Genomic DNA, 22102 nt, shown 5'->3' with positions numbered 1-22102 from the left:
GAATTGAAAAACTCAAGTATTGGCTCAGAAGCTCTTGAACTAAGCTGCACTTCTTTTTAGGCAGCTGTGCACCCGTGATGAGGCCTAATGGTGTCACTCACAATGAAACAAATGGCTTATGTGGGCTGATCCATTTCCCCTTGCCGTATGCTGTTGTGGGCACAAGGACAATGTGAACTAAAGTTAAACAGACCAATGGTAATCATGGGCGAACTCAAAGCCTCTCTAGGCGTGTATTGTGTGTGTGTGTGTGTATATGTATATGTATATATATATATATATATATATATATATATATATATATATATATATATATATATATATATATATATATATATATATATATATATATATATATATATATACCCACATACATATATAAGATGTGCAGCAATATGCTATTTATTATCATTGTTGAGAGGGGCATCACACAGGAGAAGTGAAGTCTCAAGTGGGCTATGCCGCTCCACCACATCCCTCGACAACAGCACATCACTTTCTGTGCTTCTGCATACACGGCTTTAAACCACGCGGTCTTTTTCTGTGCATTAGTTATGAAGCGAGTTATTGAAGCAAACCCACAGCAGTCTCATCGCATAGATCCACAGTGTAAAGCAGAGGGGATCTAAAGTATGGTCCGGGCATAAGAGAGAAGAAATGAATTTTCTGAGCATATCAAATAACCCAGTTATCAGCGCATGATCTGGAATGCTCTCGCAATAAGGACATGGGTTGGTGCTGAGCAAGGTGAGGTCGGCTGGATGCAGCCTTCATAATCAGGGCTCCATTTCCCTATGCTGTGTTTTGGCTGAGGATTAAAACATTTATTACGAAAAGAAGGAAGCTTCCATTTAATTTTTTAACAATAATTATAATTAAATTGTTCAGTAATGCACTTCAATTGGCAGGAACAGCCTAGCATTTAAAAATAAAAATCCCAGCGATGGAGCAGCAATCTTCAATCAAACAGATCCGCCTCGCGGAAGCTTCACCGCTTTGAATCAGATCCTTCATGTGCAAGATCTACCAACATGGACTGGTAAGTTGGTGGAACAGAACTGTTAGCAGAAAATAATCTGTTTCTCCGATTCGATGATCGATATTATAAAAACCTTTAACCTCAGCATTAAAAAGCCACCCTCTGAAAGAGTCTACTCACGGATCGAAGACAAGGCGCGTGATGTACTCTTTGGGCATCCTGGGCAGCTGGTGGGAGAAGACGTTCTGGAGGCCGACCAGCCACATCATGATCTTCTTGTTTGGCTTCTGACTCAGGGAATTACCAACTACATGGAACTCGATCACTCCTCGTCTCTCCTCGAGTCTTGCGCCTTCATCCCTAGCCGAGTGCGCAGATAGTATATTTGTCTGCGTGAAGGAAACAAAGATACAAGCACATACTGTTAATGATAACAGCTCACAGCCAAAATACGATCTTGCATATTCCCTTCATGTCCAATCTCCCCTTTCTCTCTCGAGACAGGTGATCCTCTGCAACCAACCACCACATGGTCACCGCCTCCACACCCAAGGCAGATACTCAGGGAGAGCAATAATAGGAGATCAGTGTGAGATTCTGAACATACCTGCTGCCAAAATGGATTGAGCCCAGGCTCTGTGTGACTCCTTCCAGAACTGTATGAGGGGGGGAAGGGGGGAAGGGGGGGTCTCAGAGTGGGGGAGCTCAAACCAGCTGAGGACAACCAGCAACACGACTGGGCTAGTACCAGATCTTTGGTCTCTCACACCATGTCCTATTCCCAATTAAAACCTTACATTTAGATTTAATCTGAGGGTGGGAACAGAGGTGCTCTTTCACCGTGCCTGGGCCAACCCTCAATCTTTTGGCTGAGAAGAATTTGGGAGATCGTGTCCTTTTTTAAAGCTTTCAAAACCTAGCTCTTCACTGGGACCCCTTCTATGGTGCCCCAGCATTTTACATGAAAGTAATGACATAACTTGGGGTTGCTACTTCACTCTCAGTTGTCAGAGCTTGGAGATTCCCTCCAAGTGGTTAGTACAACTGCACTTGTTTATACATGGTATACAACATAGCCACATTCTGTTTACACTTCCTAAGTGTCAAAGCTCCGGTTTCTGTAGCAGGATGAGAATTCAAGCATGGCGGCAAAAAGTAGGCACTCCCAAAGCAGAACATGTGGACTACTAACACAAGCATATCGCAGCACATTAATTAGATACAATCCACAGTAATCTAGAAACATCCTCTAACTTGGAGTCTCGGCTGTGCATACATACGAACAATTGATTCTTCCAACTCTCAAATTTTGGGGCGCCTCGGGAGAAACTTCAATAGGTTAAACTACCAACCTACGGGCAAAAATATGTAAATTTCTTAACCTCTATTAATAATTCACAACATTTTCTCCATACGCCCTTACATATGAGGCTGATACTAACCTCGGGGCCAAGCATGACAGCAGGATCTGTGATTGTTGACATAACTTCGTTAATCAATTCAATGGGAATATCTCCAAAAACCCTCGGCTTCTTGGCGTCTTCTCCCAAATACGGCTCAGTGCTTTTTCTCTTTTCTGATTCAGAAACAAATGTAAAAGCAAGAAGTGACCATATTGCAAGAGAACAGCAAATCTTCCTTATCAAAACCAAGTAAATGATTGTGACTTTAATAACAATGATGAACTAAAAAGTTTCTTCTACACTGCTCAAAGTGAGTTCCACTGTTTGGTAACTAAGAAAGAGAAGGAGTGACCACCAGACTAGCAACACTGAAAACATGGGGCCACAAACAGATGTTTAAAAGAACTCCTCAGAGAAATGTATGGAAATGCAACTATCACAAGGACAGCATGCAGGGCTTCGACTGGTAACAGTGCGAAACCTCAGGAATCAGTGAGAGGACCATGATGGGTCAAGGTGACTTGCAAAGGATACTCACCTGCTAAGTATGGGGATTGTGTTTGCACAGCTAGTCACAAATTTTCATCTAAGGTTATAGGTGTTGAATCATAACCATAACACTTCTATATTCAATTAAAGTTAACTAAGAATTTCAATATTTATTATACTGTTGGTTAGTTAGCGACCTTACAACTCAATCATGATGCTCCTGAACAAATGGTTTCCGAGAGACTGCAAATGGAAAAGCTACCTACTGGTAATCCTAATTCTGCATCATGGGTGTCACCTTTGAATTTGTAAACCTTAGAATATTTGTGCCTATGTACACGGCACCGAAAGACATTTTGGTAGACAAACTCTTTGTTTTGGGAAGAAGGGCAATATTTCCTCTCTTTACTTTGCAAATTACATCTATTAATAGTTCTGCTGTGACACAACACGCTTTTCTACTTAGCTGAAGTGTTGCCCACAAAACAGCAGGAAAGTGTGCAATAAAGGCATGGCCCTTCAATGAGAAAAAGTAAACACTTTGCCTTTTTGTATACTAGGAGCTCAACTGTCAGTATGGCAATTAATTCTGATGCAAGTCATAGGAGTAAAGATTGAAATAAGCAATTTACAAATATACTCCTAGTTTAAAGAAGAGGGGAAGATGGGTTGTTTATGAATTCAAAGAAGATATCCGAGATGGATGACTAGGATTTTATAGAAACAATTTTCTTCTCCAGCATCAGTGAGATTTATAAACATTAGAACCCATGCCTACAATGTATGCATGTAATAAAAACCATACATAATAAAAGGCATGTCCCGCTAAACCAGGACAATAACGGGCATACGGTAACACTCTAGTCATGCAAGAAGGTTGTGCAGGTAGACGCGACCTCACTGCAAGGTGGAGCTCCCCAAATCTCAGAGTTTGGGACACGTCTCATGAGGAAGCAGAGGAGTCTTTACTTCTTGAGGACTGAGCTCTAGGTGTCATGTGGAGGCTGTGGATATTTTCTGGATGCTAAACCACGTCTGATAGGGCCATAATCTACTCACAGCAGTTTTATTTCAAATCGTTTTAATGGCAATTAAGCAACCCAATAGAGAAGAAGTAAGGAAGGCATCTCTTCAGGTTAAGTCTATAGGGAGCATGTACGACCCCTTTCACCCCCAAGCATGTACGGCTAGAAAGCTCTGAGGAATTCAACACGTGACCGAACCAAAAAAAAAAAAAAGATTGTGCAATTGTGCATAGTAACCGTCTGTCCTGAATACTAGTAATGCTAGGGAGAGGGGAAAAAGTGTCCCGCTTGCACCCCAAGGCTTTTCGTCTTGACTGGGTTAAGAAGCTCTGACTTAGCCATTGGTCAGACCTCCATCTGGCCCAAGGGTGGAAGCCCCCAGCCCTGGGCTGCTTTCCACAGCCTGTGGTGTCGCAAAGTGCCCAGGACCAGGTCCCACAGGCCTGCTGAGGCATCCCATGCTTGGGCAGGTGGAAAAGTTCTGACTGGGCCCCCGGGTCAAAGCTCCGGCAGGAGCTGGGGTGGAAGCCCCCAGGGCGGTGCTCCAATCCCCAGTTCGTCTGCACGACAAAGTGACTGGGATGGGGTTCGGCAAGCCCCAGCAGTGCTTCTGTACGTTGGCTGTGTGAAAATGCCAGAGGCTCCACCATAACTCCATTCCGGAGGCCCGGCTTGAGGCGCTGAGAACCCGGCCCGGGGAGACTCCGGCCCTTTCAACAGGAAGAGGTATCTCATTCATAAGACACGGTGTGAACAAGTGGCAGTCCTTCGAGCCCGATCCTCTGGTGACTCTTAACCTGGCCATCTGGTTGTCCATGCTATAGGAGTGCATGGCATGCCAAGATGGTTGGGCTGTCCTCAAAGTCCCAAAGAGGGCTCATTTGACTTTTCGAGCCCAGCTAGAGCTCCAGGAGGTCAGATACATTTGCTCTAATGTCCCCTTCTGTCACTCGTGCATTTATTACAAAAAAAGGCTGGTGGCCTTCTTCCGGATTAGTCAGAGCAGGTACTAGGGACGCCTTTATCATCTGGATGTCCTCCCTGGATTCTGGGAGAGCCTGCGCCGGCTACCCTGTAAGTTCTGATGAGGGCTCATTTGACTGTTTGGGGCCAGCCAGGGATTCAGAAGGTCGGATGCATTTGGTTGAAAGCCCCCCTCTTTCACTCGGTGTTCACGGATTACAAGAAAGTCAGATAGTCTTCCTTCGGATTAATATGGGCAAGGTGCTAGGGACACCTTTATAGCCCAGTCGTTCTCCCTGGGTGCTGTGATGGTCTGGGCCAGCTCTCTTCGATTTGACTTTTGTCTGAGCCTGCCCTATCGGAGGGCGGGCAGGGATGCAGATCTGACATCTCCATGTGGGGCAACTGTTGTAATGTTACTTATATTTTGCTTCTGTCCCTGTTAACATGATTCTGTGATGTCACCCATGGGTTCTAGAATATGACTCCTGCTCTGACTTAAGGTTAGAATTCAGAGTGAGGGTTGGAGAGTGACACTTGAGGCGGTTGGGTGGATGAGCTGTTGTACCTGTGACTTCAAATAAACTAATCAGAAGAAACCTTCCCTTTTGCATGTCATCATTTGAAGATATTCACTTTTTAACACTGGCGACGACTGGGAACTACAGCTACAGCTCAACTCCGGAACTTTTACATCAAATTGTCACGAACCCAAGGGAAAACAAGAATTTACGAGGAAACTAATCCTGATTTCATCTCTTCTAAACATGGCTGATCAACTTAAAACGAAGTAAGACTGTTCCATTAACTTTCTTCAAATTTTCATGACTTCGTCTGACTTGTTTTTCTTTTAAACATTTCAAGCCAAGTTTACTTTCTCTTTCCGTGAAGTCAGTACTGTGTTTTGCCTGAGTCATAATACCTTTCCTGCCTTCACCTTAATTATATGAATTTAAACAGCACAATTATTTTTTTTTTGGGATCAATTTGCCACGCAACTTGTTTCAACTCTACGAGATACCTTTGCGATGGCTCTTGTTTCCGTGCTGACGACCTAATATACTTGAAATTGGCTTGAAAGCTTTAATTAATTGTTCGATTTACAATACTTTGTGCGAGAACATACGTTTACCTCAGGTCAGATTTGAATCCTGATTCTGCTGTCTCGAGCGCCATTCTCTGCGCTGTACTGTCTCGCGCTTTCTTCTGTTCATACTGCCTCTGACGTCTTCTCCACGATCGTCACTGGCACGCAAACTCCTCTTGCTTCATCCTGTTGCTTGGCAACCTGGACTCGACATAGAAACATTTCTTTTCGCGCTGATGCGCACAGCATTGTGGGTCAAGAGGCAAACTACTCTGCTGAAGAGCTGCCCCGTTTCTAACTTTTCGCGCTGATGTGATGGATTGCTGATGGATTGTGTTCAAGGTTCCTTCGCGCTGATGCGCACAGCTTTATGAAGTGTTTTTTTTCTTTTGCGTTTTTTTCACTGGCACACGAACTCCTCCTGCTTCATCCTGTTGCCTAATGATATTGGCTTGGTGTGTAAACATTGTTTTTCGCGCTGATGCACACAGCATTGTGGGTCTTGAGGCAAACTGCCTTTGCTTTTGATGACATATTTCCAACTTTTCGCGCTGAAGTGCACAACATCATGAACAGTTGAGCAAAGTTTTTACAACAAGGTGTAATTTCTTTTCTTTTTACGCTGATGTGCACAGCATTCTTGGAAACACCTTCTACAATGAGTGTTAGTTGCAATCTATACAGCAACTCTCAAGAGTGAAAATTGATTACAATCTACACTTTCTGTTCAATGTGACGTTCTGATTGTTAATACTGATTCACACTATGTTGTGAACAAGATTGCATAATTTACATTTATTTAGATATATATACTGTTTGCAAATTCCTCCACTTTTAAGTTTAAATTTAATTTCAGAGAGTTGACACATTTTCTGTAACACAGTTTAAAGCCTAACTATGCAGAACGTGACAGCTGCACCATTTTTTCTACAGAATCCTGGAGATCCTCCTATAAAATGGTCCAAATGGAAAAAAGTATTTGAACGTTATGCACGAGTATGTGGCACCTCGCTTAGCGTTGAAAGGAAAACAGCCTTACTCATGCACTGTCTCGGATCAGAGGGACAAGATGTCTTTGACCATCTCCCAAATGTTCCGGACAGTACTGCTGCGAGTCTCAATGAGTTTGAAATTTGCATTTATAAGCTAGATCTTCATTATTTACCCAAATTCAGTACTCTACTTGAACGCTATCACTTTGGGAAACGCATGCAAAAAGAGGGAGAAAGCATTGAAAACTATGTTACAGATTTGAGAAGACTAGCCTCTACGTGCAAATTTGACACACTCATTGAGGAGAGAATACGTGATCAATTCATGTTGGGTTGTGCATCTGAAAAGGTACGCGACGAATTATGGTTAAAAGATGAACCGACCCTGGATGAAGTGTTGATGGTGGCAAAGAGAATTGAGCATTCAGTTGAATGTGTTAAGGAAATTAAAAAAAATCTTTACAAAGATGTTGCAATTGTCAATAGCAAACCTACGCCTCCTTCTAACACTAAGGACTCGCACATGAATCCTAAAGTTAAAGAACTCAAGAAGCCTTATCCACATTTTAATAAAGAAAATAAATGTTTTCGATATAATAATGTAGGTCACTGGGCTAATGACAAATCCTGCCCTGCCTTGAATGCGGTAAGAAAAAAGGTCATTTTGTAATAGCTTGCAGGATTAAATCCTCTAAACAAGGTGTAAATGAAATAAGCCAGAGTGGTTCTAGCGACCAACATGATTTTGAGTGTGGGCAAATTATTGTGCAAGTGGGCAATGAGGGACCTTTAGACTATATTCTGGTTGAAGGACAGAAAGCTAAAGTGTTATTCGATTCTGGAGCCAAAATTACCATTATTTCCAGTAGATTCTTTGATGATAATCTAAGTAATAAAATTAATCTACTTAAGGCGGATATTTACCCCACTGCTTATGGTGGAGATCCTATTGAGTTAAGAGGGTACTTCATTGGTTTAATTGAATACGAATGGCGTTATACGTCTGGGAAAGTTTATGTCTCAAAAAAAGGGGATAGCATCATCAGCTGGTGGCATCAGAAAGATCTAGGTGTCATGTTAGATCCCAATAATGACCCTCCAATAATACTTAGAGAAAAGAAGGTTGTAGAAACTGTAAATCTCAACTCCTACTTACAAACACAACTGATGCAAGAGTATCCCCGTGTTTTTGGTGAACAACTTGGGTGTTTGCGAGGTTACTGTCATAAGATCAAATTAGCTCCGGGTTCTATTCCTGTCTCTAGTAAAGTACGCAATGTCCCTTTTAGCGTCAGAGATGACATGTTGCGCGAGCTACAGAGACTTAAATCTCAGGGAATTATTGAAGAAGTGGAAGGCACTTCTTGGTTGGCCCCGGTAGTGGCCGCAAGAAAGTCTGATGGATCCCTGAGGTTATGTGTGGACCTCAGACAGCTCAACAAGTGTGTTCTGGTAGACAAATACCCTTTACCCAATATTTCTGAACTTCTGAGCATGGTGCGTGGTGCTCAAGTGTTTAGTACCATAGATTTGACATCAGCGTACCATCAGATTATGCTTGATGAATCCTCCAGAGACCTGACTTCTTTTGTGACACCTTTTGGAACGTTTAGGTTTGTAAGGCTTCTTTTTGGTCTTGTCTCAGCTGCTTCTGTTTTTCAGAGGGTTATGGAGAAGGTATTAGTGAACATACCTGGGGTCTGCGTTTATCAAGATGATATTTTGGTATATGGTTCTGATGAGTTGGAACATGCGAAGAGAGTTCGTTTGGTGTTAGACAGTCTTTCTACCCACAATCTCACAATCAAGCGTGAAAAGTGCAAATTTGGTTTAGACAGAATTGATTATTTAGGTCATTCTGTTACTGCTGATGGAGTTGTTCCCAAAGCTGAGTTAGTCAACACTATTAGAGATCTTTCTCCCCCCTCATCGAAAGAAGAACTCATGAGTTTTCTGGGAATGGCAGAATATTACAATAAGTTTATCAAGAACTTTGCTGAGACTACTCATAGTATGAGGAATTTGCTTAAGAAAGGGGTCAGATTCACCTGGGACCATATGTGTGATAGAGAGTTTATTGATTTGAAAGACAAACTGCAGTCAGCTCCCAAACTTCGTAATTTTGACCCTTCAAAGGGTTCTATCATTTCCACTGATGCTAGCCTGAAAGGGTTAGGTGCTGTGTTGTATCAAGGTGGAACTAACCCAGAAAATACCATTATGTTTATATCAAGGAGTTTGAAAGGAGCGGAGACTAGGTACTCCGTAATTGAGAGGGAGGCTCTTGCAGTCTACTGGGCTGTTAAAAAGTTAAAAAAAATTATTTGGGGTACTTCGTTTATGATTAAGACTGATCATAAACCGTTGTGTGATGTTTTGACCAAGAAGGGCATTGATTCAATTTCACCAAGAATTTCTAAGTGGATTGTTGGGTTACAAGGTTTTGATTTTTCTGTCAAGCATGTGCCTGGCCCTGATAACTTGGTTGCTGATACACTCTCGAGATTGGTTCCTTTGTAATGACTCTGAGTCTCAGGATGACGCTAGTTTTGGTTTACCACATGATTTCGTGTGTGAAATTGATTATAAAATAATTTCTCAAGATCGCTGGTCTTCTGCCTGTTTTGAAGATCAGTCTATTCAAGAAGTTTTAAGATTGATACATGATGGTTGGAATCATAACGATCAAGGAGGACTATCTGTCAAAGATTTTTGGTCTGTGAGGGATCAGTTGTCTAATAGTGATGGGATGTTGTGGAGAGGCCACAGACTTGTTCCACCCATATCTTTAAGAAAAGAACTCCTGGAGTTGGCTCATGAAGCACACCAGGGCATTTCAAAAACCAAAGAGAGGTTACGCTCCTCTTACTGGTGGCCTGGGATGGATGTTCAAATTGAACGATTAGTTAGGGAATGTATGGAATGTTCTCTTAGTGAAAAGTCTTTAAAGGTTAGAACTCAACCGATGGAAAAAAGGTTGCGTCCTACTGGGCCGTGGAAAGATGTTGCTCTTGATATTTTAGGGCCGATACATGGAGATGGATCTGATACTTATGTCATTGTAGTGATGGATCTCTATTCTAGGTGGCCAGAGATTTCTTTTGTGAAGAACACATGTACTAAAACAGTATTAGATTTTCTAAAAAACATAATTTCTAGAGAAGGTTTACCTGAAACACTCTTGACTGACAATGGGGTACAACTAGTCTCAAAAGAGATGGAAGACTTTCTTACCAAGTGTGGGATTGTCCACAAGAAGTGTGCTCTTTACCACCCTGAATCTAATGGGACCGTGGAGAGGTTCAATAGGGTATTAAAAGATTCCATCTCTTTGGCGAAACAGAATAATCTTAATTGGAAAGAGGAAGTTTCTAGGAGAGTTAGTGTATATCGCTTTGTACCTCATTCTGTCACAGGCAAATCCCCTTTTATCTTGTTCCGTGGGAGGCAACCTGACACCTGTCTTGAGCCTCCGTGGGTTAACAGGCTTCTTTCTGACAAAGGTGTGACTCCTGATTTAAGTTCTTGGAAGAACAAAGAAGAACATATTTGTCAGAAAAGCAAGCAGAATTATGACCTGAGACATGCGGTCAAAGTTACTAAAGTTAACGTTGGAGATTTTGTCAGGATTAAGAGACCTGGTTTCGCTACCTCTGGTTTCAAGTTTTCAAAGCCTTATGAAGTTATAAAGGTTTTTCGAAATGCAGTTAGGACTTCTGACCATAAGGTGTGGAATTTGAACAGAGTTGCTGTCTGTGGTAAAGCTTTTCATATGGGTAAAAAACTCACTGATGTTAGTGTGGAATCTCCTTTGGATTCTCCCAGGAGATCTGAAAGGAGAATACACAGTCCTTCTTATTTGAAGGATTATGTTACTGGAATACAAGTTGTTTTCTTTGCGGTTTTATGTACATGTTTCTGTTCATATATTTTTGTTTGTAACATCTTATGCTTCTTTCCCTGTTTACATGATTCTTTGATGACACCCATGGAGTCTATGACGTATTTTGTTTGTAACATAAGGGAGGGAGATGTGTTGTAATGTTACTTATCTTTTGCTTCTGTCCCTGTTAACTTGATTCTGTGATGTCACCCATGGGTTCTAGAATATGACTCCTGCTCTGACTTAAGGTTAGAATTCAGAGTGAGGGTTGGAGAGTGACACTTGAGGCGGTTGGGTGGATGAGCTGTTGTACCTGTGACTTCAAATAAACTATCAGAAGAAACCTTCCCTTTTACATGTCATCATTTGAAGATATTCACTTTTTAACAGCAACCTCAAGTACAGTCCAGTCAGCACCATACTCTGATCAACTGACCACCCTTGGTCAGTTTAGGGTTAGACTGCTTGGCCAGCCACCAACTGTTGTTTAAAGCAACAGGAGGTGGAAGGCACAAACTCGGGCACCCTGAGCTGATGGACTGTGGTAACAGTCCTTACTCAGAGCAGTGAGGCTGCAGACCATGGAGGTCTCTTGTGTCTCTTCGTGAAGGCAAAGCCACCTAGCCTGACAGGCGCAGGTTTGCGTCAGTCGAGGGAGGACCTGGGACTCCTCTGGGCTGATCAGTTCCAGTAACCAATGGTAAGGTAGGCAAAGCCACAGTTTTTACCCGGGAGGTCTAGTCTGCGTAGGTTGGGTGCCAGCCAGCAGACAGAAAGTGGTTTGGCAGCTTTCAAGAAGTCCACCAGTTAGCTTGTCGGCTTCAAAATCACCAGTTCATTCTCAAGTCCAATCCAGCCAAAGGGCCAGTATGGGTAGGCCTAATTTAAATTTCACACTGCCCTAGGCTAAAGCGGTCACTATGCTTAAAGAAGCACCAGGATAAATGTCAGGGATGACTGACCATATCAGGTTAGCATTACGCATGGGCTACCTTTAATGCCAGTCGTGCAGCCCTTCAAAGAATGAACATAACATCACCATAATAACCATTCTAGAATTAGAAAACCATCAATCTTCATAAAAGGCTGTGCTCTGCTCTGCTCTCGACAGGACGTCCAAACAATAATGTATTGTAAAAGTGTGAGGGAATGGCCCAAGAGGCAGCTTTATAAATGTCTGCTATGGGTATGTTCCCCAGGAAAGCCATAGCAGCTCCCAGCTTGAGGGTGAAGTGTGATCTGAAGTGGGAAGGGTTCTTCTAACTTGAACATAGCAGGGCTGGATGCATTTAACAATCCACCTAGCAATCCCTGCCTTTGAAATGGTGGGTCCTTTATAAGGTTGGGAAAAAGCTACAAACAACTGTTGTGTCTTACGAAAGGGTTTGGTCCTGTCAATGTAATACATAAGAGCACGCTTTACATCCAGCGTGTAGAGTGCTCTTTCAGCTACCGAGTCAGATCGTGGGAAGAAGATTGGGAGCTCAATGAATTGATTGTGGTGGATAGGAGAGACCAAATTGAGCAAAAACGCAGGATTGGTAGGGAGAACCACTTTGTACTTGGAAAAAGGGTTCCAGAAGAGTGAAGGACTGCAATTCACAAATGTGTCTGAGTGAGGTGGTTGTGATGTGGAAGGCAACGTTCCAAGAGAGTAATTCATGCAGGGGGAATGAATGCAGGGGTTCGAAGGGTGGCCCTATTACTCTGGTAATGACAATGTTTAAGGTTCCAGACTGGGGCAGGAAGTACCCTAAGTGGGATTACCTGCATAGGGCCCTCCATAAAGGTTTTCATAACATGGATCCTGAAGAGAGAGGAGTGTTCCCTGTTCTGCATGAATGCAGCAATAGCGGCCAGGAATAGCCTGATTGATGTATAAACCAAGCCCGACCTTTGATGGTGTAGGAGGTAACAAATAATGCCCTGCACTGTCTGGGTGAGTGGATAAATGTTGTTTAGGGTACATTACTGCACAAAATGTTTCCACTTGGTAGCGTAGCAGGTGCGTGTGGTAGGTCTACAAGCTTCTCTGAGTATGTCCATGCACTCATGTCACAACCCAAGGTAACCAAACTGACTTCAAGACCCAAATTGCTAGGTTTAACTGCCTGGGGTCTTGGTACCTGACCTTGCATTGATCTTAAGTGAGAAGATCTGGCCTGTTGGGCAGCTTCTCTTGCGGGACAATGGACATCTCGAGGAGGGTGGTAGCCATGGTTCTATGGCCCACATAAGAGACACCAGGATGAGTGTGAACAATGTTTGCCTCAGCTTCCTAGCCATGTATAGAATCAGTGGGAGAGGCGGAAATGCATAGGATAAGATTTCCGACCAATTCATCCACAGAGGTCGAAAAACAGTGAAACACCGGCAAAAAGTGGGGGTACCCATGTGAAGCAGATCCTACTCTCCTACAAACAGTGCAAACTGAAAGGTGACTGAGTGGCTGAAAAAGCCGTTGTCGAAATGCCTGCACCCTTTGTGGGCTTGTCCCACTACCGAATTGAGGACTGCCGCTAGAAAGGGTTGGACCTTGGATGGTTCCAAGTGGGACATTGTGGCATTTATTGTGAATTCTAACCTGTGAAGAATGGAGACTGTGTCCTGGTTGTGAGCCAGGCATTCTTGTTTGCGCTTCATCAGCCAGTCATCAAGGTAGAAGAATATGTGGATTCACTTCCTCCTTAAGTGAGCAGCCACCACCGCTAAGCACTGGGTGAAGGTCCTCGGAGCCGTGGTGACTCTGAAGGGCAGCACTCTGAGCTGGTAGCATTGACCAGCTCTGGAGGTAGTGCTGATGTGCTGGATGCATCGGTTGAGAGGACAGAGGTCGAGGATTGGCCGGAGGGATCCGTCCTTCTTTTTGGGAATGAGGAAGAATAGGGAATAGATGCCCTTGCCCTGGGGTTGCGGGGGCACTGGCTCTATGGCTCCCTTTAACAGGAGCGCCTGAACCTCGTTGTGGAGCAGCATGAGTTGTTCAATGGTTGAGGGTGTGTGTATTTGGGGTGGGGGTCTTTGGAGAGGTGGCAAGGTCCTTCAGGCAATAACCGTGCTCAAAGATGGACAAGACCAAACGATTTGAGGAGATTTACTCCCAACGGGGACGAAATCTATGAAGTCTCCGCCCGACAAGTGCTGTGTGATGTGGGGGCTGGGGGGGGGGGGGATTGTGGCTTTTTAGCCTACTCTGAACTGGTGTCTCTGAAAGGAGCCCCTCCTGGAGTGGACTTGTGAGGCACTCATCGCCTTGGCATCTTTGTGCCCTTTTTCTTTTATTTCTTTCTTCCAAGCATGGTGTCCACCTGAGGTCTGAAGAAGCGTTCCCCAATGAACAGCAGGTTGACAAGGTGCTGTTGTACCTCCAGTTTACAGCCAGACATGGGATGACCAAGCAAGATTTGACCGACACTTTAAAGATCTAAGGGGTGGACTTGATCATCCCCTTTCACATCAGGAGATACTGGACAGATTGCTTGGTCTTAGAGAGTCACCCACACTCCTCAGGTTTAGTGTACATCTCCACTTTATGGTAGGCCGCCGAGGGTTCAATAACGCTGTGGTAGGCAGCAGTATCATCTGGGAGGGAGGGACTGACAGGGATGTGCTCTAAATCAGGGTCAGTGGTGGGGGGGTGGGAGGGGAGAGGGACCATGTCGCAATGCTCCAAGGGGGCACCTGAAGCACCAAGCTGCACAGCTCTGAAACCTCAGCTGGCGAATAAGGGCTTGGACGGACAGTGTCAGAGTAAGACTCTGGAAACCTTCAAGGAGAGAGTATGGGCTATGAGGGATGAGGAGGTGTGGGAGGTGGAAGTGCAGATGGAGGAGGTGGCAGTGCAGATAGAGGAGGAGAAAGAGGAGAAGGTTTGTCCTTAGGCCTCTTGGGGGGCCCATGAAGTCTGATAACTGGACATCCTAAGCTCATGCTAAAGCTACTCCAGAATGAGGCCTTTCTTAAAGTTGAGGGCGACAGGCTTAAGCGCTGATAATGGCTTGGGCAGCGAGGATGGCTTTGGCACAGATGATGGGTTGGCTACTGTGAGGGTGGTTAGAGCTGGGGAGTCTGCGACTTCAAAGATGCTGCTGGTTAGTTGGGTGCCGATGCGTGCCTTCAGGGTTGAGGCCGGGTGAGGATCTAGGGCTTTGGCTGAGTCAGTCCTTGGCTCCGAGGCCTTGCTTCAATGTCAACCAGTGCTGGAAGGCGGTGGCAGATCTGAAGGTAGCAGCGGTTCCAGCACTTAGCCCAATGCCCATCCACTGGAAGGTCAGTGCTCGGCTCTAGCGTGAGGTCTTATACGAGGGGTGGTGGGGATGTCGATAGCACTCACGCTTGGCGTGGTTGTCACACGTCGATCGGAGCCGACCCAAGTGGATAAAGCATCTTCAGGGGCATCTTCTTCTTCCTCCTGCTCCTGGAAGAACTCTTTGCCATACTCTAAGGCATTGGAGTTGATGTAATCAGAGCTCGGTTGATGAGCAGGGAGGTCGGGCGACTCACCCAGCACCTCCTCTTACTCTTCTTTGACGCCCAAGGGATCGGCTACCCCGAAGATGTCCTGCATCTCCGAAGTGCACTTCACCATTTTGCTGCATGCCTATTGTCAATGTTCATCTACATCCAGTGGAGACACTGAGACCTTGTGACTCGAAAGACTTCTTCACAGTAAACCAACTTGTTACGTCTGAGCCCAACACTAGATTGCAGGACTACGCAAAGCATGTGCATCTACTGCCACACATGATATGAACATATCCTCTAGCTTTAAATCAGTGTTTAAGAACCCACTGGGTGAGGAGAGGTTGTGTTCTTTTGAGTTAAGACATCCGCTAAGTGCCCTTAAATGATGTTGGAAGGTTTATTAAGGAGTAAATTAGAAAATTATTAGATAAGGACATGAGAGTGCTTTTCAGGGCCCAACATTCAAGACCTGTTTTGATGAGATGATCATCCTTGATCCTGATATGATCTCCTTTCAGTTTAAATTAAGAAGACAGCCCAGTAAGAATCTGTTATGGTAATTAAAACAGTGTCAACACTTGGATATTTTTGGGCCTCTCCCATGTATTTTACACATAGTGGAAAAGGTTGTTTTAATGAAACTTCCTTTTGATTTGGAATTATTAAGAGGATGGAGCCAAAGGGATGTGGGTTTCCTGGGCATTGCTAATGCAGGCCTTATTGCAGAGAGGCTGAAGCACACCTAATGAAAATAAATCAGAAAGTAGGTGATATGGAAGGGAAAAAGTCTAGTGAAAATGCAAAAGGATTACTCTTTGGAAAAGTACTTGTTAAAAGTCTTGAGAAATAGGTTTCAATTTTCACACCACTGATAAAGCCCAGATCAACATGAGAAGAGTTTTCAGATGTGGTGTTTTTGCCAGACCCAGCCGTAGGGGATTACAGGCCAGCAATGATTGTCCACGGTTTCAATATAATATTCAGCAAAGAGGACTTGGGAGAGGCTTTCAAGCTTCAAATATATTTCATGAAAGGGGAAAATCAGAAAGGCGAGGCGTGCTTGTGGAAGAGAACAAAACACTGGAGGACTCCAAACGTGGGTTATGAATACACAGAACCCCTGGGTAATATAGTTGGTTTGAAATCGATTTTATGGAGATTACAAAACAAACAAAAGAGCCAAGAGAGATGGTTTGGTTCTGGAATAAAAGGAAATAGTGGATTGCGAGGTTATGCAGATATTAGAGTAAGGGGGCAATTGTGCCAGTGAGAAATTGTTTAAAGGGATTTGTGAGCAATCTTTTTTGGTGGAACAGCACGACAATGGGTGGAAACCAGGGATCAATTTGAGAGATCTCAATCAGTTTTTGATTTACAGACACTTCAAGATGGCAGCAATCCATCTGCTAAGAGACATATATTACAGGAGAACGGCTGGATGGTAAACTAGATTTAAAGGATGCATATTTCACAGTTCCTATGGAGAAAACCAGTCAGTCCTTTCTCCAGTTCAGGTGGAGACACCAGTTACAGTGTTTATTTTTCATCTGACCTATGGTGTTTTACCACGGTGTTGAGACTAGTGATAGCGAATTTAAGAGAAAGGGGAGCTTAATTAATAATTTAGACAATATTCTTTTGATATCTCAGAGTTTGGAAGAGGTGACGAAACAGTTGACTATGGCCAGAAATCTTCTGGCCTGGTTGGGATTCGACTATTGCTCCTTCGAGGAAGATAGAAGTTTTGGGTTTCCAAACAGACACAGTAAAAGCAAAATTGTAACTGTCACTGAAGGTGAAATTAATAAAGAAAGAAATAAGACCTGTCTTTGAGAAAACAAATTTAACTTTGGAGGGATTTGACAAGGATAATGTGTCATTCGTCTTTCTCAATTCAAGCCATATTTCCAGGTCGATTACATTATTGTGGAAGGTTTGATAAAGAGTTTATGGTGTGGCGACAAAGTGGTTTTGTCACTGCACGCAAGAGAGGAGTTGATTTGGTGGCTAGAAAATTTGGAGGCGTAGAATGGCCAGATTTTGTTTTGGAGACTGATGAAAGTCTGCACTGTTGGAGTGCAGGGTTAGATCTTCAGGCGACAGGTGTCTGATTGTTGGTCAGAATTGGAAAAGTTCCAACAAACAAATTGTACGGAATTAACAGAGGGTTTATATGCATCAGAAACCCTCAAAGACAATTTGAAATTTGGAGCTGTATTGATGAGAACGAACAGCGGTGACTTACATTAATAGGACTGTGGGAAGCAGATCCCGCAGTTGACAGATATGGTAAAGTAGCTGTGGCGTTGTTGCCAGGACGCTAAATATCACTCTAAGGAGAATATTTTTCAAGGGAGGAGAATTCAATGGCAGATCGGAATTCCAAGTACTTGAAGAATTCACTGGATACTAATTTATTGGTGTTTCAAAAGAATAGACAAGAAGTGGGGTCCATTGAGAGTGATTCTGTTTTCGAGGAGGCTAACACTTCAAATAGAAGCGTATTACAGTTGGTTACCAGATCTTAGAGCAGAGAGGGTGGATGCTTTTACGCAAAAATAGATGGCATGTCAGGCTTACACATTCCCTCCTTTCGCTATGCTGCAGAATGTACTTCTGTAGGTGAGAAGAGAGATGTTATTTGGAACCCGTAACACCTTTTAGGGTTTACCAAGCTTGGTTCCCTGCACTGGCCTGCAAGATTTATTTTCTGATTCCAGCAAGAGATGGTCTGCTAAAACTTAGAGACGGCCAGGAGCATCCTTTATTAAGGTTGATGGTATTGAACCTTGTCTGAAAAGTGTCAGAAGATCGGGCTGCTTCTCAGGGCTTACAAAAAGGATTGCAGAATTTGTCGAAGAGTCCTGGGCATCCAGTACAAGACTAAATATAAAGGAATGTGGACACTACTGGTTCGTTTTTTAATGGCGAGGGAATTAGATCCTGTGAAGGCTCCTCTAGTGGGATTAAGTAATATTTTCACAGAGTAGTTTCAGGAAGGCTTAAGTTACAGGAAAGTAAATTGTTATAGGTCTGCAGTTTCTGCAGGTAATGTGCAGGTGTATGGCAGATCTGTAAATAGAAATATGTTGGTATGTAAAGTAATAAAAAATATAACAACATCTCCAAAAGCAAAGTATGACGTTGTATGGGATGTGAATTTGTTGCTAGTTGTTGTTTCAGACTTGGCCCACTTATAAATATTTAGACTTAAAGAAATTTTCAGTTAAGTTTGTTACATTATTATGCCTAACTTCATGTCGAAAAGTCTCGGATATTAAGGCACTGGAGTTAAGTAGAGCTTATGGTCTAGATGATGTGATTTTTTAGGTTTAGATAAGGACATAAACCATGTCACATTCAGTACTTTATCTTAAGTCTGAAGAATTTAGTAAGTTGTGTGTGTTGGACTGTATTCAAGTATATGGGAGTGGAATGTTAGAATTCAGAGATGAGGGTGAAAAACAATTGCTGATTGCATCTGTCAAGCCTTACAAAGCTGTGAAAACTGCAAAGATTGCAAGATAGATCAAACTGACTATGGAACAAGCAGGTGTGAATTTGGCGGAGTAAAGGGCATGTTCTATCAAAGGAGTCATGGCAAGTAAATCTTTATGGGCATGGAGAAGGTTGGAAGACATTCTGAAAGCGGCTGACTGGGAAGTGCTGGTATGTTTGCAAAACACTACTTTAGGTCAGTTGTGCACAAGGCAAATTAAGTTTTAAAAGGCTTTAAATATGCATAGTGCTAGCCTCCGAACCTGTAATGAAATTGTGATTCTCCAAGTATTATGCAGAGAGAATCTAGATGTTATTAAAGATACGGAGGCTAGCATTATTCCTCACCCCTCTCCCACAAGTAGGAGTTACAAAAAAAATAAAAATAGAAAAGAGGCTTAAGTGAACATTTTAAGTTGATGGTTTTGAATGTAGATTGATAATTTGCAAATTTTGTTGCTATAGATATACTATAGGACAAGGCTATGTTTTGATACAGATTTACTGTTTGACTGTATTTATTTCACAGGAAATCAATCATGAAAGATTGGGAGAAGAAGATATGCTGGAACAGTCTATCGTGAATATGAAGTCAGAAGTTTAGCTTCATCGCAAATTAAAAAGAGGTGCAGGGTCCTGAGACACAGTCTTTTATAAGGGGAAATAGTGTCCTATTATTGAAATGGTTGTTATGGTGATGGTTATTAACTCTTTCAAGTGCTGCAGTAGAGGCATTAAAGGAAGTTGATGCATAATGCTAGCAATAGGATTCAGTGCCCTTTTAGTCAAGTTCTGTTTCTAGGGGAGGGAGACACTTCAAGTTAGCATTTCAGCTAAATGCATTTTACAGTGTTATACAACTAAATTCTAACCAGGTCTTAGTTATCTCTTATATATGTCAAAAGGTGTTCAGATGGTGCAAAAAGACAGGCATATTTTAACTGGTACTGATTTCAAACAAAACCCTGTGATGGAGAAAAACAAATACATACACACTCACTCACATTTATACAGGAGAACCCACACAGCACCTGATGGTCAAAGATCTATTTAATGTCTAGTCACATCTCATATGGCTGAGATGTTTAATTCAACATAAAATTAATCTTGCGCAGGCACTTTTTCCTACATTCTTCGTTGAAAAGACAGTGTAGCAGCTGTTTGTTCCTGACAATGAGATAAAATCTACATTTAAATATTTGTCCTGCAAAATCTACCAAGTGAGATCACTGGAAGAAAGTCAAACTTCCAATTTTTTACTGCAATTAGAGGCTAACCTCTTAGACAATACCACCAGCAATTATACTTCAACAGTGTAAGTAGTGCAACTTCATTTTAGACTGACACAAGACATTCTTTAAAGTACCTAGGCTTGTCTCGAGGCCAGATGTCGCTTTGCAAACTGGGCTCATGCTTCCACTGCTGGGCTGCTCCAAAGATCCCGGGCTTGCAGAATTGGACACCGACCTTACCACAGGAGGAGGACTGATTACTGGAAGCATACAATAAGGAAAATGTTACTTACACTACACGCATCTTTTCGTGGTATGTATTGCTCAAGATTCGCATGTTGTGTATACTCCTGCCATCTAGTGTTGGGCCTGGATGTGTGCAAGTTGTTTTTCTTTGAAGAAGTCTTTTCAAGGTACGGTGACCCCTCAAAATGCACATGGGCATCAGTTCCATTGTTAGATTGTTTTCTGCACTGCGGGTGAGGATGGATATGGAATGGAGCAATATAGAAGAGAGATGACCATGCAGAGAAAAAAGTAAAGAGTAAAAGACATCTGCAACAACAGAAGGCTTCCAGGGAGGAGGGTGGGCACAAGTGAATCTACAGCACTACATGCCATAAACAGATGCTTACAGGGTAAATTACATTTTCTGTTAGAGGCATGTGTAGCAACAGATACATATGCTGTGCATACACTGTAAGAGGGGATATCGACAAGGAAGGGTACCTTCCAAGAGAGAAATTGAATGGGACAAGAATGGAGGGCTCAAAAGGAATGAATCTACTGAAAGCAATGTTTAGATGCCATACATGGGACACTTGGAGGAATGACTCTTTTCAGACCATCCATAAAAGCTTTGATAACAGGGATCTTGAAGAGGAATATGTGCTCCCTATTTTGAAGGTAGGCAGCCACTGCAGGAAAGTTAAGACAAATGAAAGAGTATGCTAGTCCACAGGTTTGTCCTAGGCACTTGCTTCCAAAGGGTCTATGTGTCGTGCTAACCAGTAGTGGATGAATCGTTTTCACTCTACTGCAGAGCAGGTGCGGGAAGTGGGCCTGCGTGCTTCCTTAAGAATGCTCATGCATTCCCAAGGAAGGTTTAGATAGCCGAACTCAAAGACCTCAGGAGCCAAATCACAAGGTTGAGCGTTTTGGGTTCTGGGTGCCTGATTTCCTGGATATCCCCTACGGATATCCTATACGAGATGATGGTGTGCTTTATACATACTTTTAATAATAATTTCTCCATCATTCTGTGTGAGAAGGTCTGGCCTGTTCAGGAGCCTCTTGAGCAAATCCACAGAGAGTTCCAGAAGGGTGGTGAACCAGGACTGTCTGGCCCATGAGGGAGCCACCAGGATAAGGGTGCTGAAGCCTCGAAACCACGACCGTAAGACGTGGGAGAGGCAGAAAAGCATAGGCAAATATCCCTTACCAGTTAATCCGTAATACATTGTCTATGGGCTGTGGTTACCTGAAAGCGAAGTTTGGGCATTTTGTGTTTTTGGCAGTGGCGAAGAGGTCTATGTTGGGAAATCCCCACTGCCGGAAGTACTGGAGGAGGACTTGTGGGTGGAGTTCCCCCTTGAGGACTTGTTGCTTCTTCATGCCGAGGAGGTCCACAAAGTTATTTTTCACTCTCGGAAGGTACTCTGCCAGCAGAAGGACTCTGTGGCAGAGTGCCCACCACTAAATGTTCTAAGCCAACGCTAACAGCTGAGGAGAGTGAGTACCACCTTGCTTTTGTAGACAGTACATGACACTCATGTTGTTCGTATGAATGAGGCACACCTTGCCCACAATGTGACAAAGGAAGGCCTTCAGTGGTAGGTAGATGACCAACAGTTCTAGGTAACTGATGAGGCGTTCCTGGTGACAGGGTGCCCACTGACCCTGGACAGTGAGATCCTGCAAATGCGCCTCTCCACACCCAGTCAGGTAAGCGTCCGTTGTAATGGTGATTTGCAAAATGGGGTCGAGATAGGACACCCCTGTAACAGGCTGTTGGTGTTCCACCAATGCAGAGAGAAGCAGGTGTGGCTGTTATGTTATCTGAATTTATATAGCGCGCAGCTGCCTCA

At 43.3% G+C, this 22102-nt stretch overlaps 1 protein-coding gene across 5 annotated transcripts in view; it reads right to left on the bottom strand.

Annotated features, from left to right (window-relative positions):
* The window catches only part of KAT2B (lysine acetyltransferase 2B), a 271057-nt gene that overhangs the window by 60566 nt on the left and 188389 nt on the right, over window positions 1-22102 (bottom strand). For all 5 annotated transcript variants that reach the window (XM_085630459.1, XM_085630461.1, XM_085630460.1 and 2 more), the window contains 3 exons: window positions 20150-20275; window positions 2422-2555; window positions 1160-1368 (listed from right to left, as the gene is read on the bottom strand). In XM_085630459.1, coding sequence (XP_085486585.1) covers window positions 1160-1368; window positions 2422-2555; window positions 20150-20275 — 469 coding nt within the window. The remainder of the gene's footprint in view (window positions 1-1159; window positions 1369-2421; window positions 2556-20149; window positions 20276-22102) is intronic.

This window comes from Triturus cristatus, chromosome 10, assembly GCF_964204655.1.
Source record: "Triturus cristatus chromosome 10, aTriCri1.1, whole genome shotgun sequence".
NCBI classification, from domain to species: domain Eukaryota; kingdom Metazoa; phylum Chordata; class Amphibia; order Caudata; family Salamandridae; genus Triturus; species Triturus cristatus.
The sequence above is the reverse complement of the archived record's forward strand: the minus strand, read 5'-3'. Positions and strand labels throughout refer to the sequence as shown.